Source organism: Phoca vitulina, unplaced genomic scaffold (genome assembly GCF_004348235.1).
Source record: "Phoca vitulina isolate PV1807 unplaced genomic scaffold, GSC_HSeal_1.0 scaffold5, whole genome shotgun sequence".
In the NCBI taxonomy this organism is placed as follows: Eukaryota; Metazoa; Chordata; class Mammalia; order Carnivora; family Phocidae; genus Phoca; species Phoca vitulina.
Window position 1 is genome coordinate 69,965,491 of NW_022589708.1, and position 20,249 is coordinate 69,985,739.

At 46.6% G+C, this 20,249-nt stretch overlaps 1 protein-coding gene across 1 annotated transcript in view; it reads right to left on the reverse strand.

Moving 5' to 3' along the window:
• Positions 1–3,791: 3,791 nt before the first annotated feature.
• LOC116631253 (WD repeat-containing protein on Y chromosome-like) overlaps positions 3,792–20,249 on the reverse strand; it is a 42,344-nt gene continuing 25,886 nt past the window's right edge. The window contains 8 exon segments of the mRNA XM_032402444.1: positions 3,792–3,999; positions 9,072–9,169; positions 11,163–11,347; positions 12,338–12,423; positions 13,035–13,074; positions 14,651–14,792; positions 15,471–15,532; positions 16,934–17,029. Coding sequence (XP_032258335.1) covers positions 3,792–3,999; positions 9,072–9,169; positions 11,163–11,347; positions 12,338–12,423; positions 13,035–13,074; positions 14,651–14,792; positions 15,471–15,532; positions 16,934–17,029 — 917 coding nt within the window.

Genomic DNA, 20,249 nt, shown 5'->3' on the forward strand with positions numbered 1-20,249 from the left:
TCTTCCGTTATTCCTTGTTGTGTGTCTCCCTCTGGGATCTCACCAGAAGAAGGGGTTATGGGGGGGGCAGATTCAGACTCCCCAGCTGCTCGGATGCTGGGCATCATCAGCATCTCAAATCCTATCCAGTCTCATCCTTCCCACCAGCTGCCCAGCACAGCACTTGATAGTCCATGATGCCTCATACTGTCATTTACATACAAGGGAAAGAGGACAGATGGAGGAATCCGGAGACATCGGTCCCAGACGTGGCTCTTGCCACCTTCTTGCTTATGATCCTGAACAAGTTACTCTCTGTTATGGACCGAGTGTTGGTAGCACCCCCAAATCCATATGTTGAAGCTCTAACTGCCATGTGGTAGTGGTAGGAGGAGATGCCTTTGGAAGGTGATTAGCTTGAGATGGGGTCAGAGGTAAACAAACCCGCTAAACTGTCTTTAATCCAGCATTTCCCAAACTTATTTCTGCAAGGCCCTGCGGATAACGGCTGGACTTGTCCCTGTTCCTGCTGTGATAGGCAGCAGGCCTGTGAGAAAGCAGGATTCTGGCTGCAGAGGTAGGAGTGGGAAGGGGCAGAAGGAAGAGCCGGGTCAGAAAAAGTTCTGATTGTTCTTCACCGTTTTGCCCCATTTTCTTCCAACAAGGCCAGATCAATTGGAAGTTGCACCTGGAGGGATCTGGAACACGGCTTGGCATGATTTACAAGATGGGTTTTGTTTTGAATGCCTCTGACTTCAGATAATGGCATTATTTCCTCAAGGGATAAGTTAATGGAGGGAACACTGCCCTCAGCAAAACAGCATTAATGCAGAGCTCTTGATTCAAAATAGTACCAAGTAGGCAGGCTAGAACCCCGAGGATTAAACTCTAAATGTTATGGTCCAAAAATAAAGGATTAAAAATGAGTACTTCATTAAAATAAGGAGAGATCCAGTGTTTTAAAGGTTTACATAAAGCAGGGTGGGAAAAGGGGTCTGGCCAAGGTAGGCTGGTTGCTTAGGAGGCTCAAAGACTCAGAAACAGAAGGGCAAAACCTGTGTGGCGAGCAAACTGCTCCCCCTTCCCTTTTTGGCAGCTGAGGATATTAAGGCTTAAGGGATAGAGTAATAATAGGCTCTGGCCCATCAGCAAGCTGGTGACAGAGCTGCGAGCAGGTCCTCTCTGTGCCTCTGGAGCCTGGATTCAGTAGGAAGGAGAAAACTCAGGATTTAAACCCATGTCAGGAAGAAGGCAAGGCGGGGGAGGGGAAGACGAAGGCAGGCAGATAGGCATAGTTTGATAGTCTGAGGTGGTGGGAATCAATAGTCTAGCTTTCGGAGACATGCAGAGGATTGTTTGTGTCCCCAGCCCCCTCCTCTTCTCCAGGGGAGCAGGGCCTTTGCATCACCGTGGCTCTAAGAGACCAGCCATTTTTAAAGGAACCAGTCCCCAGCCCTCATTTGGTTTGAGCCAAGGTAAGTGCTGACCCAAGATACGTCAGCAAGTCTCTTTGCTAGGGATTTGAGATTCGGAACCCAAGAGAACTTGAAGTCAGTCTCTCTGTGGAATTAAAGCTACAGATTAAACCCAGAGACTGTTGTGGCCATGTTTCCGGCCAGGTGGACAGAACTGGTCTGCAGAGAAAGAGAGGACAGGCAGTACCACAGGGACAAGGATAGAAGGTCAGTCCTGATGGGCTTTTTAAGTTCTTGATCATCGTTTCTCCCATGGTTCTACGAATCAGTACATTTCTCATTTTGCCTAAGCTTGGATTGCTTAACGGGTAAGCAGGAGTCTTCACCGATGGGAGCGTTTTCCACCGGTGCCGGCTGGAGGTAAGGTCTGGGCTCCTGCGTGGCTGGGTCAGAAAAATGTCAGGGAACAATCAGGCAACTTAGCCCGAAAGCAGGGCAGCATCTCTCCTGGAGCTGCTGACATACAGAAACCTGTGGAATGCCCTTCATGGGCGGGGAGTGGGGGGGGTTGGGGGGTGGGGTGGTAGGGGGCGGCTCCTAAAAAGTGCTCAGTGAGGATCCAACGTTCTTGGCAAGGGTGGAATAGGGAGTAAGGCCACAGGGGCCTTGGGGTGTGTGGGACAAGAAGACTCTGAGAGGTGAAAGGGAAGTAGGGGCAGGCTCACCCCCAATACTTGGGGGGCCAGGGCAAGAGTACAAATGGAGGCTCAGTCTTTAAAAGTTAAATATCAAGTTGACAAAGTGTTCAGTAAAATCTTAACAGATGGTGAGTGTTCTCTCCTCCTACCTTGGCCACTCAGAAGGCCCCAGAAGGCCAGGATGAATGTAGAATTTTTGGAGTCCTCATAGTTCCATGGGGATGTGGCGATGCAGGGAGGGCAGCCTCTGGTTGCCCCAGCTCACCCTCTTTCTCCCTCCACCTTGAGGGACAGATTTCTCCTTCCCACCATAAGGGACATATATGGGCAACCCCCCACCACTATGTATCTGCACCCCAGCAAATACCCATCCCCTTTGCTGCCCTGCTGGGCTGGGACTCTGCGGTCTCTTCACGGATGGACAAATCCCCGAGGACACGGTATGGCTCTGGACATGGATTCAGGGCCATCTGGGCATGAGATTTCCAGGTCCCAGGACCCGCAGCATGGTCCAGAAGTGGGACACTTCTCCTGCAGACTCTTTGCCCAATGGGGAGGGGCGGCATGGCCATGACAGTACCCTTCTTGCCCTTCTGAGAAGGCTACTGCTCATGGGCTGACCAAAGAGCAGGTGAGTGGGTACTGGAAAGTACTGGACTGCGGGGTCAAGAGACTTCCTGTGTTTGCAGTCATGGATTCTGTACCATACTATCCTCATTTGCAACATGATGGCTTTGAATGAGGGGTAGAGATTTATAGCCCAGTGACTGGGACCAAACTAAGATTTGAAGTTGGAAGATTTTGGCTTGTGTGACTTTGTGCAAAAAACCCGTAATCTCTCTGAGGACTAGTTTTCTCACCTAAAAAGCAGGGATGCACCTCCCCTAGGCTGCTTCAAGGTTAAACGATGCCCGTGAAGAGATTGGCATAGCAAGTGCGCTGTAACTGGCAGATGCTTTGTTATTCTTTCTCTACCACGGTTGGGAGCTCTGAGAGGGCCAAAGCTTCAAAATGGCTGCTCTGGGACCCCGCTTGGAAAGGAGAGGGCAACTGGCCTTCTGATTTTATTCCCAGAGCCTGCTTTTCTCAACTCTGATGGTCCGCATTGTTGGTAGTTAGGACTGTGGGCTCTGGACTTTCTTGTGCCATTTACTTAACTGATAGCCATCGGCCAGTCATCTCACCTCCCAGAGCCTCAGTTTCCCTGTTGGTGAAAGGGGACACTAACAGTATCTACTCATAGAGGTGTTACTAGGAATAAAGGAGATAATACATTCCAGCTCTTAACCGAGCCTTGCCTGGCACAAAGTGGACTTTCAAAATTGTTGGTTTGTTACCAACAGCCTCCCTTTCCTGTCCGCTGTCCCAACCCACCTGCGGGCGGTGGTTGTTGGTGATATCTGGGGTGTGGGTGGAGCTGTATGCAGGCCATCAGCTCTGTCCTGGCTCTTCACTCAATGAAATCATGGCTTCCAAGGAAGAAAAACCCCGAATCCAACTCGGTTGCTTCAATCCAAGCTCTAATTGCTTTGGGAGGAAGCCCACATTGGCTGTAATCATTCCTTGCTCTGTTCTTCCTTGTCCCTGTCGGGCAAAGCTGACTCTCCCTCAGACATCTAGGTTAACTGGGGAAGAAGAATTTGCCAAGACCATAGCAACCTGGTCCCTGCAGAGCCCAGACACGGAAACGGCTATGTGATCATTGCTCCTCCTGGGCAGCTTCACGTCCTTCTTTTTCCTGTGAGGGAAAATTTAAATTAAACAAATCTGAGCCAATAATAGACAAGTCTGGCTTCTCCCCAACAGCGGACACGCAGGCGACCTCGTGGCACCGGAGGGTCTGGTAGATGCTGGGCCACCCCAGCTCACACGTTCTCCTGGAAGGCTGGTTCTGGTCAAGCGGCAGCCTGGAGGAAAAGAACCGGGTGAGCGTGCGGATTCCTCGGGCACCTGCTGCCTCCTGCTGAAACATAAGCCCCCCGCTCAGCACGGTGGTCCTTCCCATCATCCCCCAGCTTCCATTAGCAAAAGCATGAGCATGTTGGTCTCCTCTACTTGACCCTCTATCACCAGTTCGTCCCCCTCTTGTTTATTTCTCAACACCTTGGAAAGCCATCTACTTCCATCCCTCAGAATCCTTTCGTAGTCTAGTCCTTGCCACTGTCACCCCCCTTCCCCCAGACTCCATGCTGGCACATGGAGCTTCTCACAGTCCCCACAACTCCTCCACCTTTCTCTCTTGCCTTGGCCCTTGCCTCATGCTCCTCTCTCTCTCCCCCTCCCTCCCTTCCTCCTCACCCCTCCTTGTAACTTTTAATTGTGGTAAGATTCGCATAACACACAATGTGCCATCTTAGTCATTGTGAACTACAGTGTAGTTTGGTGGCATTAAGCCCGTTCACACTGTTGTGCAACCATCACCATCATGAATGTCTGGAACTCTTTGCATCTTGTAAAATGGAAACTTTATCCCCATTACACAACAACTCCCTATTCCCCTCTTCCCCCAGCCCCTGGCAACCACCTCTCTGTCTCTCTGAATCTGACTCCTCCCAGGTCCTCCTGTAAGTGGAGTCCTGCAGTATTTGTCCTTTTGCGTCTGGCTTATTTCACTTAGCTTAATGTCCTCGCGGTCCATCCATGCTGTAGCCACTCTTCCTTCTCTAAAGGTTCCCTTTCAAATGGCTACGTCCTAGTCAATTTTCAGGTCTGGGTAAGAATTCCATTCTTCCAGGAAGCCCACCCTACTGTTTCCACGATGCTTTGCACCCCTGCTGTCAGGGGGCAGCCAAGCAGTGAAGGGCTGGAGCCTGGAGACGCCCCTACTTCCCCGAGTGTGAACTCCTTCGGGTCCCAGACTCTTTTCTATTCCCACTGTGCCCAGCACAGAGTGGTGCTCAACAAACCATGTAGCATGAATGCTGAATAAACTCTCTGGAAGTATTCATGGACAATTTCCAACAAAAATCTTGAGACGAAGCCTAAATGTTCCTGATCTATCAGGGATAGGAGGTATACTTCACTACCCTTTGCTAGAGCTGTTTGTCTCTGTGGTGCTATTCTCTGTCTGCTTACTGGCTTCCATGGCCTCTGTCAGCAGCTCCTCCATTTCTCTGAGAGTCCAAGTGTATCCTCTCCCTCCCCCAGCTCCATGCATGGCCGCTGGGTCATCCACTCGCCTTCCTGGTACCGAGTCTCCTCCCAGTCTGCCTCTCCCAGCCTCGCTTCGGTCTGCACAGCCTGGAAAGCACCTACTCCTGGCCACCTGTTCACCCCTTTCTGTACAAGTGAACCTCAGCTAGTTAACACTAGTATCATCACTCAGGCCTGCATTTGGGAGAGGGTGTTTGATTCCACGATAACCTGCCCATTGCCAACAGCTTCTACTTCGTATCTGGAGCATTATAAAGCTATACCTCCCTGGGGCGCCTGAGTGGCTCAGTTGGTTAGGCATCCAACTCTTGGTTTCAGCTCAGGTCATGATCTCTGGGTTGTGAGATCGAGTCCTGCTTCGGGCTCCGTGCTCAATGGGGAGTCTGCTTGAGGATTCTCTCTCCCTCTCCTGCTGCCCTTTCCCACTGCCTCAAATAAATAAATAAGTCTTAAAAAAAAAAACCAACTACAACTTCCTTTCTATTCTCATATAAAAGCCCTCCTCTAAGGTATGGTCTTCTCACAGAGCAGTGACCTCACACCAGTGGTTCGACTTTGGGAAAACTCCTAAGCCTCAGTTTCCTTATCTGTAAGTGTTGATAACACACAGTACAGCTCCAGGATTTCGTGAGAATGAAACAAAAATCATTTAGTAATTCCTGCCTAAATATCAGAAGGGACTTGGAAGATCCTCAACATTTTTTGGTGTTGGATAACGTGCGTGCTATTTGAGAAGGCTGGACTCCACTGAGAGAATGTAGATGAGGATCTGATGGGTAGACCATTGACAGGGTCGTCCCCCTCCTCCTTCCCGCCTGTGTTCTCTTCTTCTCATTCTCAGTGCTACAGCCAAGCTGTCCAGGGAAAGCATCAGTTTGATTTGTTTTGATCCTTGCTACTTAAAGGATCAAATGTGGCAGATGCCCTCCTAACTGAACGGATGGATTGATTGACTCTGTAAACACCCTGCCCGATGCCCACAGCCTCCCAATGGTCATGGTTGGTAGATGACAAGTCTGATCCCAATGGTTGAGTGTTGAATTGTATGCTTAACAAGGACCCACTGTGTTTGTTCCCAAACCTATTTATGCCAGTGGTACATTTTATTGCAATTATAAATCAATTTACATGATATGAAAATTAATGAAATTAGAGTGAAAAAAACTTGTAAAAACCAAGATGAATTCTTTGGAAAGACCAGATGAAGGGTGATATTGAATTGAGGATAGATGGGACAACTTTTAAAGAATGGGGAAAATTCTAAAAATCTAGAAGACTACTGTGCTTTGCAAATATCTGTCATATTGCTTTGCAAATATCTTTAAGCTCTTGCTCCACTTAAAAAGAGCAGAAACTGAAAGTCATATATAATATATTTATGGAAGACTGTGTTGAACTTGTCTCTTAGTTGAAGAAAAAGTCTTGGCCCAGTATCCAAAGATCGGGGAACGAATGCACATTTTACTGTTGCAAGTTGAAATAAAACATTTACTGTATGTACATGGGTTCCCTGCCTTAAAAAACATATATATTTTTTTTTTAAAGATTTTATTTATTTACCTGAGAGAGAGAGAATGGGAGACAGAGAGCATGAGAGGGGGAGGATCAGAGGGAGAAGCAAACTCCCTGCTGAGCAGGGAGCCCGATGTGGGACTCGATCCAGGGACTCCAGGATCATGACCTGAGCCGAAGGCAGTTGCTCAACCAACTGAGCCACCCAGGCACCCAAAAAAACATATATTTTTAAGTAGCCCAACAAAGTGGTGTCAATCCAGTTGGAGGAGAGTATTTCCACTGGTTCCCCTCCTGGTTGGGACTCTCTAAGCAGCCCCACTCTGGCCTCTTTTCTTCATAGCTCCCCCTTTATGTTTCATTCTTGTGTCCATTCAGCAGAGAGCAGTAGAGAATCCGTACTGAGTCCAGAGCCGATTTTCGTGCTGCCCTACTTGGCATGGACCTAACGAGCATGATGGCATCTTCCTGTGGCTGCCTCCTGCTGTTGGTTTATGTTGTTTGGCAGGCTTGCCCCACCTCACACCCACAGCCATCTCCAGGGATGGACTGAATGGTGTCCCTCAAAACTCAGATGTTAGAGCCCTAACCCCCAGTGTGATGCTCTTTGGAGATGGGGTCTTTGGGAAGTAATTAGGGTTGATGAGGTTATGAGGTGGGACCTTTAGGATAGGATTAGTGTCTTTAGAAAAAGAGGAAGAGAGATCGTTATTGTTTCACCCCATGAGGACACAATGAGAAAGCCCCCACCTGGAATTGAGTTGTCCAGAACCTTGATCTTGGACTTCCACCCTCCAGAACTCTAAGAATAAATGTCTGTTGTGTAAGCCACCCTGTCTTGTGTTTTGTTACAGCAACCTGAGCAGACTAACACTCTGAGGAGAGGCAACTAAAACCCAAGCTGGTTCTATGAAGGTGTTTAAAGAATGACATTGATTCTGCTCCTGCCCATGATGACAATGATGAAGACATTGGTGATGTGAAACCCCAGGTGTCTGCGGATGGAGGCGCCCCCTCCCTTTCTGTCTCCAGACCAACACACCTTCATGCTCACCATCTCCTTAGAGTGCAGATCCACCTGGGAGATCACCAGGTGTACCAACAGGAAGTTTATATGACTTGCCTGAGGTCACACTGTTTTCAAAGACAGACCTGTAACTATAATCCTAGTCCATGTCATTTCTATCCAGCCAAATAGTCTCCTAAACCAAACTTTTGATTCATGGCTGTCTGCCATTTTCTGGCGTGATACACATGGTAGGGTTTCCATGTGTGATGCCCTCAGATTTCAATAGCATCTGAAACATCCTACTATTTGACCCACTTGAACAGAGATTGCTAGTCATCTCCCAAAAATCCTTTGTTGCTTTCCTCCTTGGTTACAGAACTCTGAACTTCTCTTGTAGCTTGGTGTGGCCTGTGTGAATAAGTTCTGGCCAACAGGATGTAAGAGGAAGTGTGTAGGACCTTCTGGAAAAGTCCATAAAGGGATCCGATCTGGCTGGGATGTGCCTCCCTTTTGTCCTGGACCTCTGTTCTCCATGCTCCTGTTCCTTCACACTATCTGGAAGGTGGGAGGCCCTGGCAGCTGTTTATACTATAAGGTGAGAGTGAAGACAGAAACCAGAGCTAAGATAGTGGGCAGAAGTACAAAGAAGGGGCCTGGGCTCCTGATGACATGGAGCCACTGCACCAAGGGACTGGGCAAGTCAGGATGGTGTCATCACTCATGCAGCCCCACAGCCTAGATCTAAATCCCATGATGAAAGGAGCAGCAGGGGACGCTAAAGGGGGTTTTCAGGCCTCTTGGTGATTGGGACCCATGAAGGCTGGTACAGGGCCTGGGGAACAAAACACCTCACAGAACTGGAGAGAGGCTTTCATTCATCCTACTTCTCTGTAGAACCCAGCCACATCCCAGTGCAGGGAGACTGGAGGGCACACAGGGCCTTTGTGGTACCCCATGTTATCTGAGCTTTGGACCCCCAGTGCCTGCCCCCAACCCCATGCCCTCAGGAGATCGGAGCGGCTGCAAGAACAGTGAGGGGCAGTGCCTCACATGGCCTTGAGGGCAGCAACATCAGCCATGGAGCTGGGATGGCTAGACAAAACTGGGGCTCAGAGTGTCCAGTCACGCAGGCAGGACATCACACCGGTGAGATCTGAATGGTGACCTTGTTATAGTCACAGGCTGGGGGCTTAGGGACAAGGGGCCCATGCTGATGACAGAGTGGCATGGGATGCCTCAGCCAGGAAAGCCGGGCTGACTTTAGGGGGGCCCTCGCTTCACCCTGCCTGTTCCTGTTAGGCTGGCCTGCCATTGCGAAATGTACACCATCGATCTATGTCTTCTTTCATTTCAACTTCAAGGATGGGGTCTTCTGGAGACCGAGGGTTAGGGGTCTTTTCAGGCTGGAAGAAGAAGGAACAGTTATGGGAATGGGAACCCATGATCATACTGGTGATGGGGAACAGGGATAACTTGTCAGTTACATGAATTTTCCGTGTTGGAGCAAGATCCAGGCTGGCTGAATCTGTTAGAAAACAAGAGCATTTTCCCCTGACCTTTTACTCAGTTTTCAAACCACCAACTCATATGTGATATTTTCCAGGTGAATGATTTTCTGCATTCTGTCAACTTATTTTAGTTGTGGTTGTGTTTGATATGCTGGCATTCTGGAAGAATCCCTACTGACACCCAGAATCCAATCAACACATTCAGCTTTGCAAAACAGACATTCAGAAAAAAGTAGCATTTTTAGGGCTGGAACAAAACTCACAGATCAACTAATCCCCCTCTCATTTCATAGATTAATGGGAGTGATTGCTGAAGGTCACACATCTAGTGAAGGTGAACTTGAGATCAGAACTCAGGTGACCCTACCTTGTAAACAGTGCTGCAAGCACTTCATCCTGCAATTTCACAGTTTGGATTCCCATTGACTGGCCCAAATATACTACATAAGAACTCAGATTCTTTCCTTTTTCTCCCCGTATATTTGTCTTGGGAAGAATTTACAGACTGTTTCCTGAGGTACCAGCAGTCAAATTGGACAGAATAATAAACACAGAAGCACCTAATGGTTTATCTACACAAGACCAAGGTCAATCCTGGAGTCCGCTGCCCCGCCCCCCCTTTCACCTCAGAGAACAAACATCATGTAAAATTATCTATTTTGATTTGTTGAACTGAAGAGCCTTCCTTCCCTCCCCGCCTCTCCCTTCCCCTCCCTTCCTTCTTCCTCCTGCTTTGCCCTCCCTCAGCTCCCTCCTTCCTGTTCCTACATTAGACTTGCAGTCGGAATTTCTCTCTAGGACTGCCTTCCAGCCAAACTTCCACCTGGCTTCTGTGCACATCAGCACATTTTCCCCATTCTGGCCTTCCTCTCTTCCCACCTCCCTCTGTGCTTTTGTTTCCAAATTGCAGGTCTATCAAAATTAATGAACTCATTTATTTGCTCTATATCAAATGCACATGGAAATTACTGTATTTCTAAATAGGCTGATAGTGCTGGGTAGACACATTCTGATCTCCTGAGAGCCACTGCGGTACCTCTTTATAACCTTGGGAATGCTTATGAGAACACGATCATGGAAATGTGAGAGGCCTCTGACAAGACATAAGGTTTTCTTGATCTATGCTTGCCTGGTCCCTTTATTTCCTATTTTGAGCATGTTTGTGGCTCTACACAGAAATCAGTGACGAGGTTATACTGTGTGATCAGTATTCTAGAAGGCTGCCAAGGAAAAACTTGAGACACATTATTTTGCTGCCAGAGCAGGTGTTCTGCTTTGAGTTGTAACATAACCAGTGAGCAATAGCTCATGAAATGACCTTCTTTTCAACTTATTAAAGGGCAAGCATTTCTTGGAAATCCATAAATTTCACTAAGCTCTAAATCAAGACTGCCTCTACCAGAGCCTTCTCAAAATCTCTTGCTCCAATTTTGATTTTTATAGACTAGGGCACTAACCTGACCATTTCTTCCTTTCACTTGCTAGGAAGCCAAGCTTTTGTGTGTATTTCTTAATGGGGAGTGTGTGCAGTGGGCTGAATTATCAGTCTGTCCTTCTCAGATGTGACAGCGGGGATGCGCATGAGTCTCCTTACATTCCAAGGCCATGGACAGTCGCCTTTTTGTTGGTCAAAAGGAGAACAAAGTCAAGTGACACTGGGAGATGAGCTTCAACTATTCCCACAGATACCAGCAACCCTCACCCACACCTCTGCCCCAGCTCTGGTCAGTAGCATGATCTAGGGACACACTTTTAATCCCCATATTTACTTGGTTCTCTGGGTCATTCCTTGACTCTTTCAGGAGGCAGTTTCTATTCCATGCTGATCTGCCTGGAAGCCACAAAATTCCAAAATGCAAAAATGTGAATTGGACGTGCCAGGACCAACCTTAGCCTTTTCCTCCACCACATTGTCTTGCTCCTCCACTTCTGTATGCATGGCAGCCACATTCCCTTCCAGCACCGGCTAAGCAGGCATGCTCTGGGGATCTGTCAAAATTTCATAGGGCACTCTGGGGTGGCTCCAGGAGGTGGGAGTGAAAATATCCCAGGGGCTATGCTGCCCAAAGGTTCCTGGAAGAATAGAGACAAATAGGCATAGTACGGAAGCTAACCTGGCTTCTAATCGGAGCAATGCTTACTGCTAAGATTGCTAGGTCAACCTAATCGAATTTAGTTCTGCTTCTGTAGTTCTGTAAGAAACAACTCCAGGGCAGTTGGCTCTGGAGACTCGAGTCTGGTATGCCTCCTACAAAATGCATCACATGGGTGCTTAATCTACTCAGCAATATACCAAGGACTTACAGGACAAATTCTAAACAGTTTTAGCACTTGCTTCAAGGAATATCAGTTATGGAAACAAGATGACCTGCTGAATCGGGTACAGAGTCTCTCTATGCAGTAAGTCGGGTTAATCTCATTATTTTAGCCTACTCTGGCTAGGCCTTTCCCCATGCACGGCTCTCCCAGTCCTGGATTGTTCCTACCAAGACATGACCCTATGATAACACATGACCCTTACCAAACTCACTGAGTTCAGTCTGGCTGAGTTCTCGAAGTCTAAATGTCTTTGATTTTGCTAATTTTTGTGAAAGTAAGCTGACTTTAAGGTATAGCCTGAATTTTGTTTCCCCCCAAAACTCACATGTTAAAGCCCTCACCCCCAATGTGACTATATTTGGAGATAAAGCCTTTATAGAAGTAATTAAGGTGAAAATGAGGTCATAAGGGTAGAACCCTGATCTGACAGGGATCTGATAAGAAAAGATACCAGAGGAGTCTCTCTGCCATGTGAGGATACAAGAAGATGGCCCTCTGCAAGCCAGGAAGAGAGCTCTCTCCAGAACGCCGACCATGCTAGCACCTGATCTCAGACCTCCAGTCTCCAGAAGTATTCTCATGTTAGAAATAAATGTCTATTGTCTCAGTCACCCGGTGGATGGTATTTGTTAGGCAGCTTGAGCTGACTAATATACTTGGCCTCAGAGAATTCATGACTCAACAAAGGCTACATCAGAAGCCCTGAACTGGGACTGAGGCAGCAGCCAGGGGGATGTTCCATACCTATGTACTCCCCGCCCCCGCTCCACAGGCGCATGGTGCGGTCAAGGGAGGACGACAGCAGAAACTTTTCTTCTATCAGCTCCAAACTAATGAGATAAAAAGGGAGAAGAGGTGCTCCAAGGCTGCTCCAGCATGAAAGGGACATTGGATCAATATGTCAATGCTCCATTAATTACAGTTGGGATATAGAAGACAGGTCAATCTCCTGAATTATTCCTGGTACCATTCTTTTCTGGCCTCCTACCACACCACACTCTCCAAAATCTCCAGCTTCAGCCCCAAGATAATCAAACAAGATACACTGGAAACCGTCTTATGGATGATGGGTCTGCGGGGTGAGATCAAAAGGTTGTAAAGAACAGCCCTGCCGGAGTTCAGGTCATGCCTTTAGCACTGACTCCTTTCAAAACTCAGTAAAAATTAAATGAATAAATATAAATTAATTAATTAATTAATTAATTTACTAAATTTCTAAACTTACAGTAAAATACCAGATCAGAGCTAGTCAAGGAAGACAATCCACCATTTACAAGAAAAATGAAGACTTCCAATCAGACCTGCCAACAGCAGGACTGTAATACTGTTTTCCTATTTTCACTAATTCCGAGAGGCCTTCTGAGAGGGTTGATTTGATCAAAGCTATGAAAAGTATTTTAACTCTTACAAATTCTTGAACTCTAAAATGGATGGTACTCACGATGTCACCACACTGACATGGGCCCGCCAGAACGTCACACCTAAACGGAAAGAAAGCACACACCTGAGGACAGTGGCGGAGTTAACCACCATGATGCCAGGTGCTGTACAACAGATCCTACAGGACGGGGTCGGATCTGTATGAGTGTCCGCAAGCAGAGAGGTAGTGGTGTGGCAGTCGTTGGTTTTGCTGTATTAATTGATAAGTGTTTATTGAGCACCTACTATGTGTAAGGCCCTATGCCAGGTCCAAAGACAGATAAAATGGGTCCCGTGCAAGGTGCTTATGTTATGGTTTCCCTCAGTGCTTTGGGTTTGGTAAGCATGCAGGAGTAGACAAGTAATCAGAAATGATTTGTAAAATAGCCAGGTAAGAGCTATGCTCCCAGTACTTGGAGTAAAGGACCCAGGCTAGGCAGGTGGCTTTTACTTCTAAATTCCAACTTCTCTTACTATAGCATTTAAACTTCTATGGCAAATAGGAAAAGGTGACTAAATGGAAGTATGCAAATATTTACCTCTCTCTTGGCTTTATAGAAATGTATTTAATGGGATTTCAACAACCATTTAAATATGTTAGATATTAAATATGCTAAATATGCTTAGTTAGAAAGTTGTCTAAGGGATACAAAGAAAAAAAAAAAGTCCTGAAAATTATGCATTGTGTGTATGTAGGTGCCCCTGTATTTATATGGATAGAAACTTTCTGGAAGAAAATTAAAATTCATTAACAGTGTTCCTGGGATGCAGCAATGGCAAATTAGGTGGCAGAAGAGGTCAGAGTAAGAGCTATTACTTTTCATTTTCCATTCTTTTGTGCTGTCTGATTTTTTTTCCCAAACTTGAGCACTTTTACAATTGCATGAAAGGGTTTTAAATTCTTAAACATTTTTCTGACTGCTAATGCAATATGTTTCTGGAGAAGTTAGAAAATATGGATTTCCAAAAATAAAAAATAAATAACCTCATCTACAAAGAGCTGACATTTGCTAAAACCTCGGTGTATATCTTTCCAGACATTCGGTCTTCCATATACTTCTTCGTTTTAAAAAAGCCTCGTACTTTACTGTTTTGCAATCTGAATTTTTTCATTTAATAATTTACCAGAATATTTTTCCCATAAATACATTTTCATTTACAGCATTGTTATTTAATGACTAGATGGTATCCCAGTGTATTTGTTACACCATCATGTACTGAATCAATTCTCCTTATGTTAGATATCTAGGTTGTCTCTATTGTCTTTCTTACAAACAATGTATTGATTCACAACCTGATAACTAAATCTTTGTGCACTTGTCTTATTATTCCTTTCGGCCAAATGCCTAGAAGTGGGACTGCTGGTTTGAAGCTTTAGATATGTATTGTCAACTTGCCCTTCAGATAGGATATACCGATTTGCCTGCTCTCCAAGTGTACACAAGTACCCATTTTCCTGTATTTGGGCCAACTGTGAATATTTTCATGCAAATATTTGTTCCTACATCCATTCATAAAGGGTTTAAGAGACCCCCCTCCCATCCTCACTGGTACAATTTCATTTTACCGATGAGAACATTCAATTAAAACTGAAGCTGTGCTCATCATAGTATTTAACATGAAGAGTTCATTGCCTACTCTTGGGGGACTGCGGCTCAGGTCCCTGCAGGCCATGCTCTCTGATGTCATAGACGTGCACCAAGCCTTTCTGGTCAGCCACGTAGGCAAGGGCATCTCCTGCTGTCACCGCGATGCTGCTGACTTGCGCTTTGTCCCTGGACTGAAAGACACATGCACAGGGCCCGTTACAGAGACACCCACACGGTCCATCACACATACACACACACAAGCATGGCCTTTCACAGACACGGACACACAGGGCCACTCATAGACAGACAGACACACAGGGCCCGTGACACACACACACACACACACACACAGTCCATCACAGATGCACACGGGGCCATTGCAGATAAAGCTTACCTGTCAGACGATGGCAAGGGGAATGCCGTATCCTATCTATAGCAAGAACTAATCACTGCGTGTGTTAATCTTTCAGCGAGATAGGAATGCTATATAGAAAAATAAAGCTAAGAACTTGGAGCCCATAAGAGTTGCTGTGTTTCATAGTCAGGCTAGTGTCAAAAAAGAAAAAAAAACAACAGGGGCGCCTGGGGGGCTCAGTTGTTAAAAGCATCTGCCTTTGGCTCAGGTCACGGTCCCAGGGTCCTGGGATCGAGCCCCGCATCGGGCTCCCTGCTCAGCGGAGAGTCTGCTTCTCCCTCTCCCGCTCCCACTGCCCCTCCTCCCCACCCCGCTCCTGCACGTACTCTCACATACCCTCTCTCTCTCTCAAATAAATAAATAAAATCTTTTAAAAAAGAAAAAAACAAAAACAAAAACAAAGAGAAAACAACAGACCCAAAGCACGGAAGTAATTTCCAACCAATTGCCCAACTTAGGGAGTGAAGTTTGCAACGGGACAGGCCCCACCGAACAGCCTCCAGAAGGTGACAGAACGTGTGAGGAGGGGACAGCAGGAAGGGCACCCTGGGCGTGCACTCTGCCTGCCGCTGAGTCTCTGAGCCACTGCCGACAGGCACTGCTGCCTCGGGACACCAGGGCCTTTTTCTTTTTCCCTTGGCTACCCGATCAGTTAGAATTATCAGTAACTACTGGGGCAGGGGGTCCTTTTTATGGCTCAGTAGCTTTTTCTGTCTCCACTAACCTGGGCAGCTTTTCTGATGGGAAGGGCTCCAGCTTTGACTATGGAGGAGAGGTCCCCAAGTTTGGGCTACAGCAGTAATTAGCGTGCGTGTGCGAGCCTGTATGCATAAGCACTTACTGCAAACATAGTGTGGCACTTGCCTAGCCAAAGGGATTCCTGGGGCGGGGGGGGTCTTTTTGGCCTACCGGTCACACACAATTCTTGACTGTGTTTTATACATGGGTGTTCATGTAGCGAGCTTTTGTGAAGTGGGGACCCCACGCGTATTGCTTCCTCTTGGGAGCCCCCTAATGAATGCAGTTTCCTCTTCTTCTCTCAGGGGCAAGGGCGCTCTGTGCTCCCACCAGGGAAAGCAGAAGCCATGGATGCCTCACAGTGGAGGGTGGAGAGAAGCTTCCAAGGGCATCTGCAGCCTGGGGACTGCTGGGGCCGTGAGTCTGCGGCGTCCCTTACTACCTAATGAGAAGAACACAAACGACCAAGTACCCTGGGACCGATCTACACAACTCGAGCCTCCCTTGCCACTAGAACACAGGTGGCTGGCTGCTTTCAACTCGTAATTTTAATTAAAATCCTAGAGCTTTGGAGCAGGACTGTGGCCCACTTGTTACATTTTACTAAAGCCCGGGGGGGGAGGGGGTCATGTCATTTGTGTAACGTCACCAAGCTAGTTAGTGGCAGACCTGGACTCAGAAGCTCATCCTCAAGCCCTCGGGAGAGCCCTGGCTTCTTCGTCCTAAAATGAGCAGGCTTCACAGCTGATCTCCACTTAGGATTCCTTGTTTTTCTTCCTTAGGCTCTTTGGTCAAGCTGTCTGTGCTTGCTGTGGCCTTCCCTGTAAGGCCTGCTTGGTGTTTGCTCAGCCTGACTAGATGATGTCTTCTGTGGCCCACTTCACTTGCAGAGGGCCTCTGAGTGGGCAGCCGGGGCAAGGAAACTTGATTTGGATGAAGGGGGGTCAGGCCCTCACTCCCCTCATGACCACCTCGCTGGCTGGCAGGACTGGGCCAGAGCAGGCCCGGGTGGGGGCACTTAGCCTGGGCTCCCAGGACAGACAGCAGCCGGAGGGAGGGATAGCAGAGGCTGCGGAGGACGGTAATGAATGACTCGGGACCCTCCCTCTCCAAACCTGGGCCTGCAGTGACCAAGTCTTAGAAAAGAGCCACCCAGAGTCTGGGGGATGCCATCCTCACCTTGGGGCCCATTGGCGATGAGGGAAGCGGCCACTGATTCAAACTTGGCGGCCCGAGTCTTCAGGAAGGCGAGGCAGGAAACACTCCAGTCTGGGCCTGGTGACCAGGGAGAGTTTGGTTGTGCTCCCCATCAGGCTCACAGCCCTATCTTTCCCCCTCTCCTGCGGCTCTGCCCCCTCCACACCCCACCGCGGGCTAAAGCAGGAGCTGAGCACACAGGGGTGCGCGAGTGGGCAGGCATCCTCGCTGGTTAAGAACCGACCCAGGAAAAGTCGGGTGTGAAGCCTAATGACCCTGGCAGCCCAAAAACCCCGGCACCACCCAAGACCCTAGGACTTTAGGAGAGAGGCAAGGATTTGGGAGACTTTGCCCAGGACTTTACAGATGCTTCTCAAGAAGTCCCCACTCTCCAGAAATTCCTGGATTGGAATAACACAAATTAACCCTTATGTCACCTTTGACATTTACCAAGATGGAAAACCATGTGAAATCCCATGGTTTATAGGATTATTAGTCCCATGGCCAGATGAGGAAGTGGAGGCTTAGAAAGGTGAAAAGCTTCGCTCAAGGCCATAAAGATGTTCATGCTTCCATTCACTTGTTTTTTTAATCAACATCTGTTAAATCTCTGGTGCAGCCTAGGCACTGTGCTGAGGGGAAGCAGAGAGCCGAACCAAAGCAGAAGAGCTACCCCCAGGAGTGAACTGGATGCTGATGAGCACCTGCAGGATGAAGGCTTCTCAGGGGAAGCAGCATCTGATCTGGAATCTTGAAAGATAGCACGTTCCCAGGGCAGAGAGGGCTCTCTAGGGAGAGACGTCAATCCCCAATGTTCACAGCACAGCCAAGTGTTGGAATAACTTCAAAGCCCACCACCACCTTGCTTCGCCTTGGTCTTCCAGTCGCCCTGCTAGACTCAGCACCATCCACACAGGGGCCACATCAATCCCCTCACAGTGCTTGGTACACAGAACTCAACTATTTGCTATTGAACAAAAATCCAACAACCAACCTTAGATGCAAAGCTGTGAGAGCCACAAAGAACGTTGCTACTTGAGGTTGCAGGCAGGGAATTCTCTTTATGCTTTCCTCCTTGAGTCTGTGGGCTCCAGGGTACATACGTTGCCCAGACTGGAGGCGCAGTGAATGGTCTCATGTAAAGTCTCATATAAATAATGGGGTTGGTGCTGGAGTTAAATACAAGTGGTGCTGCTCCCAGGACTCACACCATGAGGACACCCGTGTATCAGGCTGTTAATCATTCAGCAATATTGATTTTGGCCCGACTCTGAGCTGGGCCCTGTGCTATGCACTCAGGAAACCACAGTGGACATGGCAGACTCAGGCCCTGCCCTCAAGCTGTCATAATCATTGTTACTGAGCTCTCTGGCCTCAGTTTCCTTATCTATGAAAATGGGTGCAATAGCACCTATCTCTCAGGGTCAATGTGAGCACTAAATGTGACAAAACACTAAAAGCACTCAGGAAAATGATGTAGAAGATTAAATATATTATTTTTATAATATTTATATATTGTTATATTAATTATAATCATATTATTATTAAATACTAAATTATTATATTTATTAAATATTATATTGTTATAATAAACAAATATCATTAGTTATAAATAATTAAATATTAGTTTCCTAGTTAAAAAGCCTTAGTATCTAAGAACTAATAAATGAATTCAGTAAAGTAGCAGGATACAACATCCACCCACAATAATCAGTTGCATTTCTATATACAAACAAGGAACCATCTGAAAAAGAAATTACAAAAACAGCCTCATTTCCGGTAGCATCAAAAAGAATAAAATACTTACGAATTAAGGAAGTTAAAGACTTGTACAATGAAAACTACAAAACATTGCTGAAAGAAATTGAAGACATAAGTAAATGGAAACACATCCATGTTCGTGGATTGGCAGATTTAATATTGTTAAAATATTTAACATAAAATAAAATAATTAAAATACGCAAAGCAATCTAGGAGTGCCTGGGTGACTCAGTCAGTTAAGCGTCTGCCTTCAGCTCAGGTCATGATCCCAGGACCGGGATTGAGCCCCATGTCGGGCTCCCTGCTCAGAAGGGAGTCTGCTTCTTCCTCTGCCTCACCCCTCCCCTCTCCATTCTCTCTCTCAAATAAATAAAATAAAATAAAATAAAACTACACAAAGCAATCTACAGACCCAATGCAATCTAAATGGTATTTTTTGCAGAATTAGAAAACCCATCCTAAAGTTTGTATGGAATTTCAAGGAACCCCAGATAGCCAAAACAATCTTGAAAAAGAAGAGCAAAACTGGAGGACTCACGCTTCTCGATTTTAATACTTACTATAAAACTACAATAATCAAAACAGTTTGGTACTGACATAAAGACAGACATGTAGACAAATGGAATAGCATAGAAAGCCTAAAAATGAACCCTCACATTTATGATCAAATGATATTTGATAAGGGTGCCAAGGACAAATGGTGTGGGAAAACTGGATATCCACTTGCAAAAGAATGAAGTTGGACCCTTATCTAACACTACATATAAAAATTAACTCAAAGTTGGGGCGCCTGAGTGGCTCAGTCGTTGGGCGGCTGCCTTCGGCTCAGGTCATGATCCCAGGGTCCTGGGATTGAGCCCCGCATCGGGCTCCCTGCTCGGCGGAGAGCCTGCTTCTCCCTCTCCCTCTGTCTGCTGCTCTGCCTACTTGTGCTCTCTCTCTCTCTGTGTTAAACAAATAATAAATAAAAATCTTTAAAAAAAAATTAACTCAAAGTGGATAAAAGGCCTAAACTTAAAACCTAAAACAGTAAAACTCTTAGACGAAAACATAAGACAAAAACACCAGGACATTGGATTAGGCAATGATTTCTGGGATATGACACCAAAGGCACAGGGAACAAAATTTAAAATAGACAAATTGGACTTCATGAAAATTTTTTAAAATGTGCATCAAAAGACACTACCCAGAGTAAAAAGGCAGCCTACAGAATGAGAGAAAATATTTGCAAGTCATATTTCTGATAAGGGATTAATAGCCAGAATATAGAGTGAACTTCTAAAATGCAATAAAAACAACAAAAACAAAAACAAAAAAACCTGATGCAAAAGTGGGCAAAGGACTTGAACAGATGGTTTTCCAAAAAAGATATACAAATGGCTGATACGCACATGAAGAGATGCTCAACATCACTCATCATTAGGGAACGGCTAATCAAAACCACAATGAGATACTGCCTCACACCCATTAGGATGACTATGAGAGAAAGAAAGAAAGAAAGAAAGAAAGAAAGAAAGAAAGAAAGAAAGAAAGAAAG